This window comes from Phalacrocorax aristotelis, chromosome Z (assembly GCF_949628215.1).
Source record: "Phalacrocorax aristotelis chromosome Z, bGulAri2.1, whole genome shotgun sequence".
Classification (NCBI taxonomy): Eukaryota; Metazoa; Chordata; class Aves; order Suliformes; family Phalacrocoracidae; genus Phalacrocorax; species Phalacrocorax aristotelis.
The window spans coordinates 70,450,670-70,468,753 of NC_134311.1; the positions used below are offsets into that span (position 1 = coordinate 70,450,670).

General features: G+C 43.9%; 1 protein-coding gene across 3 annotated transcripts in view; it reads left to right on the top strand.

Annotated features, from left to right (window-relative positions):
* PDZD2 (PDZ domain containing 2) overlaps positions 1-17,336 on the top strand; it is a 140,862-nt gene extending 123,526 nt beyond the window's left edge. For all 3 annotated transcript variants that reach the window (XM_075078272.1, XM_075078271.1, XM_075078274.1), the window contains 6 exons: positions 1,806-5,412; positions 6,079-6,196; positions 9,837-9,938; positions 12,377-12,647; positions 14,611-14,745; positions 16,153-17,336. In XM_075078272.1, the coding sequence (XP_074934373.1) occupies positions 1,806-5,412; positions 6,079-6,196; positions 9,837-9,938; positions 12,377-12,647; positions 14,611-14,745; positions 16,153-16,319 (4,400 nt within the window). In that variant the 3' untranslated portion in view covers positions 16,320-17,336. The remainder of the gene's footprint in view (positions 1-1,805; positions 5,413-6,078; positions 6,197-9,836; positions 9,939-12,376; positions 12,648-14,610; positions 14,746-16,152) is intronic.
* The last annotated feature ends 748 nt before the right edge of the window (positions 17,337-18,084 follow it).

An 18,084-nucleotide genomic window follows, 5' to 3' on the forward strand; every position in this document is an offset into this window, starting at 1 on the left:
TCCTAGCACCACGATGAGGGGTGCAAACCTCCTCTGGTGTGAAGTGCTCGAAGCTCCCACTTACAGTATATGTCCCTCCTGCCAGCATTTGCAGCGGTCTGAGTCACTTCCTGCAGACCTGGAGCTAACTCAGCAGCAACCCTGTCCTGACAGCCTGTTTTACTGCTGTGCCTGTTCAGTAAATATATTAACACTTTATAATCACAAATTTCTGTCTTAAAAGCTGAAGTTTAAATAGTGTTTGTGTGAACGGGCAATAACAAAATAAAAGACATTTTTCTTTCTTTCTCTTTCATGTGTCAGAATTATCTAACATACAGAAAGATGAATCAGAAGACCCAAGAAAACTAGAATCTTATCAAAATATTTATTTGCATGTTTCTAATAAAAATTTTTCTAGTTTGACTTGAAACATTTGATACCTCCTTAGTTTCTGCTCAGGGCTGATTTATGCTGCTACAGCAATATATGCATCCCCACAGACTGTACAAATTATGTGGTGTGGAAATGAGTGTTTGAAAAAGAAAAGCATACTTTTCAAATTCAGGAAGAACATAATATTTTGCTTCGTTTTAGCTTATGATCTTTGTGTACCTATTAATACCTGGGAGCCTAAAGTGCTTCCAGATGCTTCAGTTCCAGTTGTTTAAGGAATTCCTGGCTTGGCAGAGAGTCCTGTTCTTGTTTCCTTAGATTGCTGTGGCTTTTTCAAACCGATAGCATTGGGGTAGAGACACACTGGCACTCCTTTGTCAGGCAACTCTTCTGCTTTCCCCTTCCCCTCACCCTGCCCCACTGGCAGAGAAGAGGGTCTCTTCAGTGTGTGATGCAGCATGCTGAAGCAGGGAAGTACTTAAAATCCTAACGTGGCTGCTTCAAATTGCTCTTCTGAGATGCCTTCCCCTGGGTTGACTCCAGGAGGAACCTGCGCTTCTTAACATGGGCACCTAAGTTACATGGTGTGGGTAATCCTGCAGGTTTGTGCAAGGGTTAGAGAGATGTGCTGGCATGTTTGAATGTGCAGGAAAGAATGCTGACTGTGAATACACCCCTCTTTCTCCAGAACTTTCTGGGCCTCATCCGGTAGTAACTGGCCACTGTAAAGCAGCTTGAATGGGGATGCGTGTTCCAGAAGCAGTGCAGAAAGGTGCAAGCACATGCTTAGGGTGAAGAGCTGAAAACCGGTGTTGGAGTGCAGCAGTGACAGGGAGCTCAGTGTGATGCCCTAGAGTGGGTTAAACACATACTGGAAACAAGGAAAGGTCTGTGCCAGAAATCCCGTAAAGCCCATATGCCTAATGCATGTATAACATCACCCATGCGTGTCACATTAAACACCTGCAGAAGTGCGAGAGGATCAGAGTCAAGGTAGTTATGCACAGCTCATCACTGTGTTATCTGTTCACCTTTGCTATGCCAGGGCTTTGTGTACTCTGCAATCTATTGGAGACATCTTCGGTCAAACTAGTGATGAGGAGCAGTACTGCTCAGCCTGACTTGCGGCACACTGACACTTTGGTAGTTGGCTGCTTGACTGCTGAAATTTCCAAGATAGAATCAAACAGCACATGTCTGCTCACCTTAGATAGGTGTTTGCTCCCTCCTGTGTGCTCCTCAAATACACAGCATTGTGATTAGAGTTGTTGTAAACATCATTACAGAAGAGGAGTGCAGAGCAAAAGGAAAACATGTAGTCTGACTATATGGGTGTCTATTTTTGTAATAAAACCTAGTCGTTTGTGTATCACTTCCCATATCTGACCGGATTTTGTTTCTTTTTTTAATTTATTTTTATCATGTTACAGCTGTCAGCAGATTTACAAACTTCATCCTGTCTCCAGGGGGAGACAGTCAAAATCAGGCTGATGTCAACAGCATCCTCGCCGCTGAGGAAGAACTGAGTGCTGGGATGCAAGAAGGAGCAGGTTTGCAAAATGCTGGTGGCAGCTGTGCAGTGGAGAGAACAACAGTGCCACCTGACGCCACGAGCAAGGACGTGCAAAGAGGTACCCTGAAAAGCAGCCGTGCTGAGGACTGCGCTGCCGTCCCCATCACTGACATCGACGACTTGCTCAGCCAAACGGGTGCTCCTGAGAACAGGGCTTTGCGCACCCCGTCGCGAGCAGAAAGCCCCCTCCGAGATGAGTACACCACGATGTGCTGCTGTGGTACTGACGAAGGCTGTCCCGGATCTGAGCCACAACCACCCAAGGAAGAGCTGCTGGAAAAAACTATGAATTGTGGAGCTAATGCAGAAGGGGTTTTGGGGCTGTCTGTGTTGGACTCCATTAATGCAGGCAAACTTTTTACTGTGAACACAAACTCTTTAAATAACTATTCTAGGAATTTTAGCAGTTTAAATGAGGATGAGTCGCCTACAGCAAACTCTCTGGAAGGTAAGAGAAACGACCCATTTCCAAAGTCTATGTATGGGGCTGCAGAAGACTCTCACTCGGACGCAGAGTCTGTCACAGAAACCTTTGACAGTGCTAATGAGGCGTTGCTTGGGCCCTGCGCTGTTTCTCATACCCCTGCAGTCTGTGCTGGAATGGAGTCAGATGAGGAGCAAATTGAGATTTGTTGCATGAATGATGAGCTGCAGAAGCCTGCACAGGAGCAGCGTCTTGCAGCTGCAGCAAGCTCATCCTCTCAGTCCCCACTGCACCCTTGTGGCAGCAAAGTTTTGCAAACTGAGGGCTGTGCAATGTGTGGGTCACTGGAGATAAGCATCAATAAACTAGGCTTGGAAGATCACAGTGGTCCCACTTCACGTCCCTCACAGTGTTCAGATGTGTCCTCTGCATCCCTGTGTTCTCCTTCCTCGGTTTTCCTGCCAGAAAAAGACATCCTAAAGAATTCAGTCAGTATCCCTGAAGTTTACTCTTTCTGTAACAATGGTGCCTTAAGTACAGAAGAACAGATGGGTTTGGGGAACAGTAACGGACATATGAAATGCTGTGAATCCATTGAAGAGGAAGGGTCTCTGCACTGCAAAAAGATAAGCTTTTGCTCTGCTAGAAATGTCAACAGCTTGGAGAGCAACTTGCTTGAGAAAGAAGGATGTCATGATGAGCTGAGATCCAGTTCTGAAAGTGAAACAGTGGCTGAGGACTGTAATCATGCTGTTAGTTATTGCTCAGCGAAGAAAGAAACCAATAGTTTGTCCAACTTGTCTAAACCAGACAGCAATCACGTGAATGCATCATCATCAAGAGCAATATCACTCAGGTCTACCTTTCCCACTAGATCTAAAGATCCAAAGGCTAATACAACTCATGACTTGCCAGGGAAAAATGAGAAAATTAACTTTGTGACTTCAGGAAGGACTTCAAATGGAAAAGTCCAAAGCTCAGGCTCAAATCACTGCAAAGGAGCTGCGGTACCACACAGCCCATCCTCACAGAAAAAATCCTGTCAGGAGTCCAAGGGAATGGCACAAAAAAATATAATGGACACGCTTTTAAATAACCAGAAGGCCAAAGCAGGACCAAAGCTAAAAGGGTTCAGCATCAAAAGCAAAGCAAAGACAAATGCAGATTCTCCCAGCATTAATCCTACCAAAGTCAGTGGGGCTGATCAGAAGAGGATTTCTGTTTCTCCACAGCTGTCCCCTAAACTGCTGGGGAAGAAAACACCATTGTCCCGTAATTCACCTACAAGCCCAGATCCTGGAAAGAGCATTTCATCACCCTCAAGGACTCTGAAGTCAGAGCTAGAAAATAAACCATCGCTGGCCATTTCTGAAGATTCACTTCTGCCTCTTATGAATGGCACCAGCAGCCCAGCAGCGAGCAGCGAAACAAAGCGTGGCTGTGGGGAGCTAACAGACCTGCAGCAGACATGGGGAAAGCCAAAAGAAAATCAAGTCTCTATGCAGCCTGTAGTGTGTCAGGGTAAGGGTGTTAAGGTGGATGATTTCAGAGCCAGAGACAGTCAGTCCAAAGTCACTTCATCTCCTCAGGGGATACCAAAAGCTGAATATGTGAAAGGGAGGAGTGAGAACCCCGGAACAGGCCTGAAGGCAATCAAGAGCATCTGCAGTGCAAATGACCTTAGGCAATTAGATCTGCAAAACGTAGGACCATCTGCTGGAGGCTCTTGTTCCATGAGGTCCCCCTCAGTTCAGCAGGAGCAGCTGGAAGGGCAGGAAATTCAGCGCACTTTCATTGAGGTGAAGCTCTCATCATCCTCTTCCTCCTCCTCCTCCTCCGCCTCTTCCTCACCGGCATCATTTTTGCCACTGCCATTGCTGGAGAAGACAGAAGAGGCAAACACAGAAGTGTCTCAGCTGACTGAAGAGATGGGGACCATACAGTACTTCTCAAAAGCGGATCCTGCTGGAGACAGAAGTCTCTATTGCTTGTCGAAACCTGTGACAAGGACTTACTCGATGCCAGCCCAGTTATCAGGTCACTTGAGGGAAGGCTGCCATGTTGCAGAGGTTCATCCCATGCAAGGTCCCCAGGGCCACGCCACAGAGGAGAAATACCACCAGGTGGCAACAGGGACATTAAAGATGGTCCATCTCAATCTGCCAAATGGCCAGAGTGGGAAGGAGCAGGCATATGACTCCAAAAGCACCCAGAGGGTCCATGATACGTCCCCCTCAGCCAGCTCCGTTAGCTGCCCCACCACGAATAAGCTGAGGAGCTTCAGGAGGAATTACTACTACTACGAACTGAACTGGCCGCATGAACCTACCTCATCCTTCTCTGTCAAACAGAGGATCAAATCCTTTGAAAACCTGGCAAATTTTGACCGGCCTATCGTGAAGGCCATCGATATACGCTCAGCCACGAGGTCCCCGCTCGCCAGGAGGTCTTGTGGTGGGATGGTTGCCTCAGCCAGCCCCACCGAGACGCCACGGGTCTTGCGGCGCAGCTTGAGCTCCTACGGCGGCAGCCCGAGCCCAGCCAGCGCCGTGGCCAAGTCTCCCACCAGCGCAGAGCCTACACGTGCAGCGGAGGGCAGCAAGGGGGAAGGAAAGCCCCAGAGGAGCGAGGAGGGCGGCGCTGGGGCAGATGCAGCAGCTTTTCCCCCCTCGGCATCACAAGCGCGCCGCAGCCGGGGTCTGGGGCGGCCACCGCTGTCCCGCTCCAGGCTGCGGGAGCTGAGGGCACTCAGCATGCCCGACTTGGACAAGCTGTGTGGAGAGGGCTTCTCAGGGCCGCCACAGCCTGCCAGCTTCAAGACGGAGCTGGAAATCACTCCCCGCAGAGCCCTGGGCATACCTGCCCGGAGTGATGCAGCCCCACCATCCCACTGCGGCCCTGCAGAGGTGGGTGCAATGGGGATGAGTGCCAGCAGCCCTCGGGACAGCGGCTCAGGGACACCAGGGTCTGCCTCGGATGATGACGTGCCCCATGGCAGCTCTCCCGATGGGGAGCACTCAGAAAACAGCTGGTCCATCAGGTTGGTGTCAGCTTTGCTACCACTGTTTCATTTTCATCCCCACAAGCCTTTCCCGAGGCAAAACTTCCCCATTGTCCCAGGTCCGCCCCAAAGAACATTTCAGCTTTGGCCCTCACAATTCGGGGTGCTGTTCCTCATGCTTTTGATCGCTCGGAGCCACTATGCCACTGTCTGGTGGCGGCTGTGCTTCAGTACAGGGTGAAACACTTTATCTTGGCAGGGCCAGGCCCCTTTTCTGTGTCCCCTGAGGCTGGTTTTGGTCAGTTTTTGGCCACCTTATGGCATGGCAGCCGCTATGGAGGGGAAGCTGTGCAGTGCTGGCTGCCAGCACAGCCAGCAGTGACAAACGAGCTTGTTGTCCTGCCAGAAGCAGTCTTCAGATGTAGCTGTCTCATTGTTTTTGTTAATGTCTGTTGCTAAAACCATTGGGGAAAGAGGAGGGGAACAGAACAGGGACTGATTTTCAGAGTTATTCTTAAATTGTCTTCTCAGCCCCTTCCCATTCTCCCAGCATTAACCATTTCTCACCTGTTTGCAAGATTTCTGTTTGTTAATGAGCTGGCCCTTCATCATTTACCCTAATGCAACCTACACTGTATACCTGACATGTCTCTCTACATGGTCTAGAAATATAAAGCTGTCTTTTATTTATTTTGTTCATTTTAGCTTGGATCAGCTGCTTGTCTCAAGTCTGGACCAGCAAAAACTGCAATCTGTTTTGTCAGCAGTACTACCAAAATGTGACATTGCTGCTATGCTCCAAGATGTCAAAGCACAAGTAAAGGTAAAAAGCGGACAATAAAACTAGATTATTGGTGGTATTTTTAAGGGTTTTTTAATGGCAGGTAAAATCTCTTTCAGAGAGTTTCGGAGCCCCTCCAGTAGTCCTGTGGTAGGTTAGAGTTGATGGTAATTTTACTAATGCTGGTTTTTGAATGCCTGCTGTAAACCCATAATAAATTTCACTCACTTTTTTATAAGAAAGGGTGTTGTTTGTCCATTGAAAAAGCAGTTTTGAACCACAATAAATAGACCTATTTTAAGTGGAGAAGTACACCTCCATTTGAGTCGTTATTACAGCTGAGAAACTCCTGGGTTTGCCAATAATTGCACATCAGAATTTAACTTTCCACTAACCATCTGGGTCAGACTAATTTTCCCCACTGTGCAAGGGAAGCTCTTCTCTGTGGCTGGAAACACCCAACTTTTGCTAGAAGCTGCGATCACAGAAATGTAATTTATTTTGTTTAATGCTGAACTGGTGGCTAGCAATGCCAGAAAGCAGCTGCTGGAGGGTTTGTAAGAGACTCCTGTGACCTTTTTGCTCTCTTCCATGAAAACTGGTTATTGCATTAAGGTTACCTGCTTCATTATCTAAGTGTTTAAAAAAGCCTCCAAAGTGAAACGCCTGCCAGAACATTACTTCCCTGTTTGCAGTGCTTGTGTTTGTGTTTTTGGGATATATCCACATCCTTTTAAAATCAGAACAGAAGTTGATAAAATAATGACAGCACTGGAGGGGAAATTGCCATCTGGTCTGCATAACTGCTGGCTGAGCTGCATTTAGAGTGTTCCTGAGTCTTACTCACCAAGGTTGCTATTTCAAATGCAGAACAGGCTGGGGGGAACAGGACCTCCCCAAAATATCCAGCTTTACTTCCTTCCAGGGACAGCATAGCTAACACTTGAAAGTCCCAAGAGCTTGGTGAGCCAAAAGGGTTTGGTAGGTTTACTGATAAAATTAGAATTGGATTATACTTCTGGCCAAAGGTAATTAAGTGTTCTTTAAAGTATTTTGCATGAGGTCTTGGAGAGATTATTTATTTATGCCACTTTTCAAAGCCTGGGGACTCCAATATTTATAAAGCTGAATGCTTTTTGGAATGCACTCCTTGTCTGCATAGTTTCTTATTCATATTTGAGCCCAGTATGGCACGTATGCTGGAAAATTTTATGCTAATCAAATGCTTGATTTTAAATGGACAATAGGAGAGTTCTTCATAGTTACGCAATTGCTGAAAAATGAGATGGACTGCGTGATTCAGACTGAGAGCTTCCCTGGGAAGGGTTTTTCATCATCTTTTGCTCTGAACAGTGCTGAATTTATTGTTAGCATGTAATAAGTGCTACCAGTATTAAAAAAATATATGGGCATTTTATTGTTTAAATCTCTATGACCGATGATCTTTGGCTAACAGGCTAAACAGAGGTGATCACTGATGGCCTTGAGTGTCCACTGTGTGCCAAGTAAAGCAATAAGCATCCATAGCCAGGTCTCTGTGCCCCATCGTACACATGCTGGCTGAGGACAGCATTGAGAGTTGGGGGGGAAGAAATGCATGACCTTGGCAAGGGGAAGCCAGGGTTCAGACTGTGCTGCTGGCTGGCCTAGGACGTGTGGTCGTCGCACAACCCTCTAACATCTGAGTCTCAGATATTTTTATTTGCTTTTCTTCCCCTGTGTAAGCCAATTAAGTTGTGGTAGCAAAGGTTCAAAAGAACCTGATCTCTTAAACAAAAAGGGTTGCTATAGTGCTTCCTGGTCAAAGATATGTGTTTAGGCCGGAGAAGAGAAGACTGAGGAGGTGATCTTACCAATGGTTATAAATGTCTGAAGGGTGGATGTCAAGAGGATGGGGCCAGACTCTTTTCAGTGGTGCCCAACGACAGGCCAAGGGGCAATGGGCACCAGTTGGAACACAGGAAGTTCCATCTGAATATAAGGAAAAACTCCTTTCCTGTGAGGGTGCCAGAGCAGTGGCACAGGCTGCCCAGGGAGGTTGTGGGGTCCCTTCCCTGGAGACATTCAAACCCCGCCTGGACGCGTTCCTGTGCCCCCTGCTCTGGGTGTGCCTGCTCAAGCAGGGGGGTTGGATGAGATGATCTCCAGAGGTCCCTTCCAACCCCTGCCATTCTGTGATTCTGTGATGTGTATGTTTCCATTCCCCTCACTGCAGTTTGAAAGGGGCTAGCCTAGATACTCAACTGATTTTATTATTCCTAGCCTAATATAAGGCTGTTATCCCTTGAGTACAGGTGAGAAGGGTGTTAACATATACAGAAGACTGTGGACTAAGGTTGTTCAGCCCTGACTCCTCTCCTTGAGCACTGATGGGTCAGTGGTGTGCAGCAGGGTGGCATCAGTTTCTGACATTGGCTCCATGCACTGCAGGGATGCCTCTAATGCAGAAAAACTTCCAGGGCCACTATGTGGCAGAAAAGCATACAATGAGACCAAGAGTTTGCCTGTTGTTTCACCACAAAATGATAATAATCTGTGGTTCCCTGTGCTTTTTGAAACAAAATTAAAAGGCAAGCACTGAGGTAAAATGCTGAGTTTAGTGAGCTAATATGTAATGCTAAATAGATTAAGAGGTTGGTTTCTAATGATATGCCATTAATTTTAGTGTTGGCAGTTTCTGGAAATGGCTGATGTTGGATGGGACCCCGGGAAAAAGCTGAGACCTGCTTTCTACTCCCCACTTCTGATACTTTGCCCCACAGATGGTTACTATCCCCTTGCTCCACCAAATGCCTGCTTATAGTCCACCTTACACCACAAAATGTGGTCTCTGTAATAGTGTCTGGTTTTGTCCTAATAATGCTTCAGAAGACAGCACCAGACTTGCTGGACAGGATGACTTCTCTCTCATGGCAAAATCTGTATTTTGGCAACAGGCCATCACTTCAAAGAAATCAGCTTTACACCTTTGTTCTGGTTGGAACCAAGTTCAGCCCTGGTGCAGACCTGCACCACTCCCTTTCCTGTGCTAGACGCTTCCACTTCCACACCAGCACAGCTTAGTCCTGTTTGGATCACTAACAGGCTCCTTACTTTCATCTCCCAAGTGAAACAGTTTTTCGTGCTGTCCCACCTAACCTTCCCAAGCTTCAGTTTGTAGCCACTGCCCCTTGCAAGACTGTTCAGCACTGCTGAGAAGAGGTTGATGCAACTGCCCTGCATTATATCTTTGTTAGTGGCTTTCAAGAGGAAGGAGAACAGGGATAACAAAAGTGTTAATAATTCCCTGGAAAGTACAGTGCTTGGTCCCGAAAGGTGTGTGGAAAGTATTGAGTTTTGACTGCAAAATGTCGAGCAGTGCAAAGTTGATTACAGCCTGTGAAAATTAGGCTGCCCAAGGTTTAATACATCTCCATTATCCTAATTTTGACTTCGCTTTCTAACCTTGAGCAGACTGAAGAAACCTTTGCTGTCCCCTAAGTTCTCCTATATGGCTGCTGCTCACCTGTAGCATGAACAGAAATGCATTTAATGTCTCAGTTTCAGTTCTTTGAGTTGCTTTTTTCACCTGCCATAATCTGAAGGTACTGGGAATTTGTCATTTGTGCAGGAACTTGGTTTTGATCTTTGGTTTTATTTTCCTTCTCCTTTCCCTTCCTCTCCACCTCCATTTTTCTGCTAGAGCAAAGAAGACACATACTTCGTAGTCTTGCACAAAGAAGAAGGAGCTGGCCTGGGATTTAGTGTTGCTGGAGGAATAGATCTGGAACAGAAATCAGTCACAGTAAGTGATGGCTGCAAGTAATTTTTTTTGTGAAGCTCACTTTAAAGCAGGCTGGTGATTAGATCAAGTACTTGTTTATCAAGACTCACTGCAAGTCATTCACGGTCATAAAACAGTGGCTCTCAGAGGCGGCTGCGTCCCATCTGCTACTGAAATCACAGAGTGTCTGGGAAGCGTGATTTTTATTATTGGAGATGGATACCAATTATGTTTTCAGTCTTTAGAAGTCTGTTGCTGGATGGGATTGGCTAAATCTAAACTCTATGCATGTAAGTAAAATTCTGCATGCGGTTGCAGTGCGTGTAACCTTTTAGGGGAGATTTTCATTCCCAGCCCTTGAAAGTAAACTTGGTGCAGCAGAGTTTTTGAAGGATTTTGCAAATCCTGAGAATGACTGTTTGAGACCTCAGCAAATGTTCTGGATTTCATGTCACAAGTTTGTTTTAGTGTTATTAACACCTGTGGGTGGTCAGTAAATGAGGGTTGTTGTTTTGTTTGTTGAGTTGTTGGGTTTTTTTTTTCAAATCTTATGCAACATTCTGAACCAAAGATACTGTGTGCCATTAAGTGATGTTGGTGTGTAAAAAGCGTTACAAAGCAAGTTATATACTGTCCAGAAACAGATCAGTGAGACAGAAAAATCCGAGACAACTGGTGTCCCTTGTGACAGTTTCTTTACACAATGTAGGCATTTAAGTTCTGCGCTGAAAGAGAGAGATCCATTAAGTGCTGAGATTAGAAGGGTATGTCCTCATCTTTGGGGTCTGCATCAACCTTTGCAGGAATCTTCTGGTTTTTGCTCTTAGACAAAACCAATGTAAGTATATGTATTTTACACTAAGCAATCACGGAGTTAGAACATGGCCACAGTCTAGGGAATGGACTTTTCTCTCTCTGCAAAGGTGGTGTTCCCTGGCTCTGGCCCAAACACTTGCACTGTCAGCTGTGAGCAAGGGGGAGGCTCAGCAGTGTCCCATCCCAGAGAGCTCCTCACCTAGAGACTGGGACACTACCTAAAAATATGATCTTGAGCTCTCTCAGGCTGAGTCTTTCTCCTGAATGCCATTAGCCATGAGACCAAAAGAGCATCAGCTCCTGCTCTTTCCAGATCCTCTTTGTTCAGTGTGTGTAAAGCATGTTGTTTTCAGGTGGAGAACATTTTAATGTCCTTGACCTACAAGGATTCTGGGTCTCAGGGGGATTTAGGGTTGGCATTGGGTGCTGAGCTGCTTAGATGGGCTGTTCTGCCCACACTTGGGTGCAGAACTAGAAATGCCTAGTGAGCTTCAAGGCACTGAGGAGTTGAGCATGTGAGGGACGGCAGCAGATGTTTTGGACATGACCCCTGTGTTCCACTTACCTCTTGCATTTGGGTGTCTACATCTGTTATTGAGGATGTTGTTCCAGCTTTGAATGCCTGCTTAGACTGGCTGGAAATTTATCTTTTTGGATCTGTAGGGCTGTGGCAGGTGCCCATGTCAGCATGGCCCCGCAATGAGAGGGAACAGGAGCCAAAACGCTTCTGATTCCTCAGTGTTGGTCTGGGTATTAGGATAAATTCCTAGTGAAAATGCCATGCAGAATTGTGTCCGCAGATTTGCTGCCTTGAGCCTTTGCCCCTCAAACCTAGAACTGTCTGTGGAAAACCATATTCTGGCTGCTAAAATGACAATGCCTGATAGGCAAGTCTTTAAATACTGGGTCTTGAGACTTTTAGTCAGTTCCTTTATGTAAATGGCACACATCTAAGTCTCAGATGCACTTGCTGGACTTTACTCAAAATTTAATCCACTCTGAATATTTTTTTTTCTCTAAAAAAATGCACTTCAAGCCACTAAATCAACCTTTCACATATATTAGCATGGTATTTGATCAGCCAAACTGAGATGGACAATTAAATACTTGTACAGCTGCAGGCAGTTAGAGCCTTTCTTTGCACAGATGCTGGGCACCACTCAGAAGAGCACATTTGAAAACAGCACAGGATGCAAGCATGTCCCAGCCAGTAGGAATTTGGGGAGTGCGTATCGCGAACAGCAATGTTGTTCTTGGTGTTTGCTGTATCACGGATGTGGATTTAACCTGTGTGTCACTTGGAAGTATGTTAATTTAAAACCTTTGAGGAGTTCAGTGAAAGCATAAGTAATTTGTGACATTACATTCTCTAGCTGGTTTCGGTTGTCTTTGGCTTAGAAATGACCACACAGTAATAGCAACTTTTCCTCTGCTTTCCCCCCAATCCCTAACTGGAGTTCTTGTCCAGTCACTGAGCCCTTAGTGTTTGAGGGTGCTCATTGGAGCAAATGTCGTGTGCTTGATATCCAAGCAGTGGGTACTGATTGCAGACTTTGGTAGGGACTCTGTGTTCACCTTGGCCTGTACAGCACTATGTGTGGTCATGAGGTTAAAGCATCCTAAAGTTAAAATCTTTCTTGTAGGTCCACAGAGTGTTTTCAAAGGGAGTGGCATCTCAAGAAGGGACTATACATCGAGGAGATCTTGTTCTGTCAATCAATGGCAAGTCTCTTGCGAGCTCAGTCCATGGGGATGTCCTGAACGCTCTTCATCAGGCAAGACTATACAAATACACAGTCGTTGTCATCCAGAAGGAAAAAAACAAAGCAAACAGTTCCTCCAGACTTGAGATATCAGCTACTGGCAGAAAATGTGTGGGGTCTGGAAAGGATGTTTCCATGGAAATAGGAACAGGTATGATCTTTGTCCAAGAACAGTTGGAAGGATTCCCTTGCAGAGCAGACTGAAGGGAAAATGTCCATGTGTTTTAGATTAAAAGCATCTGTGCCTTATGTGATTGAAGTAAGCAAATGAAATTACCTTTCAATATCATTTGTTCTCTTTGGAGTCTAAACACAGTTTGGGTTTGTGTTTTGTTTTGGTTTTGTGTGTTGTTTTTTTTTTAATAACTAGGCAGAAACTTAGAAGGACATTTAGGACTTAATCCAATTTCTACTAAAGTTAGTGATTCCACATATTCTTCCAATCCAGGATAAAATCCTTTTAAGTAATAACAGTAGTCAGTGCATGAAAGAAAACAACCAAAAAAGAAACAAAAAAAACCCAACCTCAAAGAAAACCCCAAGCAGTGCAGTTTGTTATGCATAGGGACTGAACTCAGTCTTTGTAATAGCAGGTTTCATACGGTTTCTACTAAAAAAAAGCAGAAAAAATGATTTTGATATTACAGTAAATGGAACTAAGCCAAATCCAAGTCAGCCATCCCATAGGAAGCGAGGAATTGAATGGTTTAAGTGGTAATGTATCAGTGGAATGGTAAGTTCCTGTTTGGGAACGAGACAGCATTTCAGCGTGGAGGCTGCACTTGGGGTGTTACAAACAGATCTCTCAAATTTTTTTTTTGTAGAATTAAGACACAAAACCCTTTAGCACCTGTGTGTATGCTGCTGCTTAAGGAGCAGGGGAGACCTGCCTTAGTCCTGTGCTCCTGCGAGAGAGTGGGAAGTGGTTACAGTTTATTGCATAGAGTTTTGATTATGTGGCTTCCAATACCAAGCACTTAGCTCAGACCACCCCAAAACCAGGACATGGAGCTGCCACTCACACATTTTTAACCTATTGGCTGTAATCATTACTGGGTTTTAGTTGTTTGGGTTGGTTTTTTTCTGTAGCAGTTTTTATTGTTTTATGCTTTCACTGTGTTTTATAATACATCTTTGTAATACAGCTTAAAAGAAATAGGAAGCGCTCTGTAAATGAATGGATGAGCCTTTCTGGAATTGCTCCCATGGATATTATATATGTAATTACTTCAGAATCCCTTTCTACCCTGGAAACCCATGCATCCTGCAGCTTGACAAATGCAGAATATCTGCCGGGTGCAGGCACTAGGGGGCAACATTATCTCATGAGCCACATAGTATTGGGTTATTAAGGATATAATTCCATCCTGCAAGGCAAAGCACATCTTCAAATGTTTTAGATAACATTTAAAATTGTTTGAGACAACGGTAGCAGTAATTTCTGATAATGGGGACTGCATGATTTTTACATTCACACAGGGGAAAGAGGATCCTGTTTTCTAAAATTGTAGATTTATTTCCTCCTAAGCAAAATCATATTTTATGTCAGCTACAGCAATATTGTGTTCCAAACATACCTGCTATGTAGGAGGCAGGGTGTACCTACAGGTAATTATGGTTATTTCCATAGATATTAGACCAGGAGCTATTATTCACAGTAGTGAGTGATTACAGACTTTTCCTTAAGAGGATGGAACAAGTTTAATGTAACTTTTCATTCATTACTGTTATTTAAAAAGATGTGGCTCATTGAATAAGCAATTGGGAACAAATGAAAGACACAGAAATGCTCCCACTCGCTATTTTTGTAATTTTTCAGTTGTTTAGAGTCTTTGCTAAGTTTGTTAAGCTTTTTTTGCCACAAAAAATGCCTTGGCAGGTTTTTGCTGAGCATGCAAAATGAAAATGTCCCTGTACATAAACGCTTTTTGTACTGTCTCCCCTTCACAGCTGCAATAATACACATTCACTTCTGAGAAACTGGGTGACTAGAACACGTTCTAGTCTGAATATGGACTGAACTCTGAATTGCTCTGTCACGGCAGCAAAACCAAAACACAACTTGTAATTTACTGTTAACTGCATAACAAGATGCTGTGTATATTCTGTCACAGATCCAAACCTGGATATGAATGATGTCATCTGCATTGAATTATTGAAAACCTCTGCTGGCTTGGGATTCAGTCTTGATGGTGGAAAAGCTTCCATTGCTGGAGACAGGCCCTTGCTTGTAAAAAGAGTATTTAAAGGTACTACAAGCATGCAGTGGATATTATCCCAGTTTTCCTTTTGTGCATTGTACAGAAATCTTAATTCTTGGATTCAATTTTTTTTTTTGAAGCAAGGGTGGTTTTTGTGGCTCTCGTTTATTACCACTTATTAGCTGAAGTGGTCAGCAAAAAAAACACTCCTGGGAATGGCTAGGGATTACATCTGGTAGTAAATTATTTTGGAGCAATCTGATTTACTAAATATGATGCAGTTCCTTCCTGGGCTTGTCCACTATTCTAGACATTAAATTACAGCAGCAATATCATATGTAATGGTTTGAGAAGTTTATGCATTATCCGATTCCCTTTTCTAAGAGAAGCACAGTGCAGATAATCAGTGTGGTTCCAAAGCACCATCGTGCATTATACCCAATTATTAATTTTACCTATTTCTTTCCTTTGTTTTGGGGTCTGGGATTGTTTGGGGTTTTTTTTATTAGATATCAGTATTAGCTTTTGCCAAGAATATGTGATGTTCTTGTTAAGAAACTCTTGGATGTTTTGTTTGTCAGCAGGTAGTCGAACTTACATGAACCATGTATAGAAAGGAAACCAATACCACAACTATGCTGTGATTTTAATATGTCTCAGTCTGGAATTCAGATTAGTGAAAAATATAGCACTTCCTATAGGAAGCTGAAACTCTCAATAAGGCTGCGGGAGTGCAGGATTTTTAGAGGGTTACTTTTCAGTTGTTTGTTCACTCATCAAGGAAAAATACCAAACTGATATTTGCTGAATTGCTTATTAATTTCTCTGTGGGTTTTTGTTTTCGTCTCTTCAGAAATCGATTCTGAGGGTAAGAAGTGTGTTTCATTTTTAAGCTCATTAATTTATATCCTTAGATACAGTGTTTTTCCCCTCCTCATGAACGCTGATGTTAGATAAATTATTGTTACAGAAAGCATACTTTCATCAGCAGTGAAGGGTATGCCCCTCCCTCAGAGCTGTTTCTGTGTCTTGTGTGTTTGTCCTAAGTTTGCTACCTGTGTTTGGTTTGTTCATCCCTAGGTTTTACATTCTACTGCATTATCTGCTTATTACCATGTTAAAATTCTGTTTGAGAAAATATGTCCATGCCACATACCTCCTGTTTTTCTTACAGCTACAAAGATAACCTAGAGCACATTTCATGCACTCATGCCGCTTCTTTCAAAAACAGCCATTTTTTCTGAGAACAAGGTTTTATCTTGGTTAAAATAACATCTTCTGTGAAATGCAGCATGGGGTAGATTGCTAGAGCTGAGCTGAACATAAGTGACTTGTACAGAAATTGCCACTGTTGGAAAAATGGTTTATGTGCTGTTTGTCACGGTGGAAAGCAAATTTTTGTGGGTTTACTTTTTTTTGTCTTTACACTGACTTTTTTTCCCCTTTTGCTCCTAGGTGGTGCTGCAGAGCAATCTGGAAACATAGAAACTGGAGATGAAATCCTTGCTGTTAGTGGAAAATCATTACTTGGCCTCATGCATTACGATGCCTGGAATATTATTAAATCTGTGCCAGAGGGCCCTGTTCAGTTACTAATCAGAAAACACAGAACTTCAGTGTGATGGAAGCACTGCATCTAATCATGCTTGCTAAGACAAAACATTTAAAACTGGCTAGAAGCTGTCTTTGTTTCTAAAGCCACAGAAGTGTCTTAATGCTCTACAGAGAGGTGCTAAGACCCTTGGAGAACCACTGAGCAAGCATGTGATGAGCATAATAAAATCTCACCTAATTATCGGGGATGAAGGAAGCCAAATGTTAGAGACATTTTTGTATTGTGTGGCAGTTTTAATGGAACTTTAAGACCTCTCCTGGGTTTGGTTTAAAGTATTTTGACTGAGATAAATAACACTGTGCCTGTCCCTGATATTTTTAGTATCTGCAGAGTGTTGTGAGTGTAACTTGTTGGTTGCCATCCTGTTGATAAGGATGGGTATTTAGACTGTACTGTATCACTTAGCTGTAATAAGACTTCAGGTCACTTACTTAGGGTCTGGTCCTTTTTGTTGTAATAAGAGAATGTCTGGAACAATCTCACTTTATTCTTCTAAGTGCAGTTTTGCTAAAAATGCATGACAAAAGAGTATAATTTTGCACAACTTTTATGCCTAAGACATGAGCATTTTATTGCAAAGCTGAAAAATCTTCTTAAAACTGGTGAACTAACTCAGCATCCACCACAACTGAACCTGCTCTTAGATGCAACTTGTATCTGAAAGCACTCAGCATTAATGTGGTAGAAATCTGTGAGCAGGAAAATCATGTCCAAATAATAGGTGATTGTCCACCAAGGTGTAGACTGAGTTGTTAGTTGTGATCAAAACAGGAGCGATAAAAATTGGGGTCTGAATTTTCAAATTTAGGCCTCTAATGCTAGGCACCTTTGAAATATATATATTTTTAAAAGGGGGATAATTTCAGGTGCTGACCACTTGCAGATCCCACAGACTTCAGTGATTGCTAAGTACATCTGAAAGCTGGGCTGCAAGAGTTTTAAGACTACCTGGCTTGAAACACTCAAGCTGGAAAATGGTGGTCTGCGAATGGGGATTATAACAGATTAAATCTGAACTGGCCATATTTGTGGTGGCTTTTAATCGCTCTTTTTTGTTTTCTCCTGTCCAGTATTTATTTTTGCTTGCGTGAGAGTGGGTGAGGATGTGTGTGGAAGTAGTAAGGGCACCCAGCTGTGTCAGATATGGTCTGATGCTGAGGGTTCTGGATGGTGAAACTGAAAACTGTGTAGATGGGAGAAACCGTGATGTTAGATACAGCAAAACAGAAAGGGTTGCAAGGCCATGGGTGCTTAATTTGGATTTTCTCATCTCTACTCACAGCAGAGGTATCAGTAGCGGGCCGTGCTGCTGAGTGTTATTTATAGTCTGCTGTCTGGGAGGAGAGTGTATGGGTGCAAGAGATTAGACTCAGTTATTTCTCTTCCTACATCTGGAATAGCTAAACAACATAGAAGAGATGCAGGAGGAAATGGGCCAGTGTCCTTATCAGCTGAGAGCAAGTTGTTTGTTCGAGAGTGCTCAGGTTGTTTGTCACGTTGGGCTGGTGACTGCTTGCAGCCAACATGCCCAGGGTGAAGAGCTCTCAGCCTGGAGCCGGTCCAAATCCGAAGTGCTGCCTACATTTATAGTGAGTCAAGACACTGCGTGGCTGTTACAAAAAGGTATGGGCTTGTTGCATGGCCCTACCCCAAGATCATACTATAGTTCAGTTTATTTGCATTCATTCAACAGTGCTTGGAGTGGTTGCTTCCAGGTTAGTGGAGCGCTTGGTTTAGTTCATTTCTGTGACAGCATCGTTAGAGGGCAACTT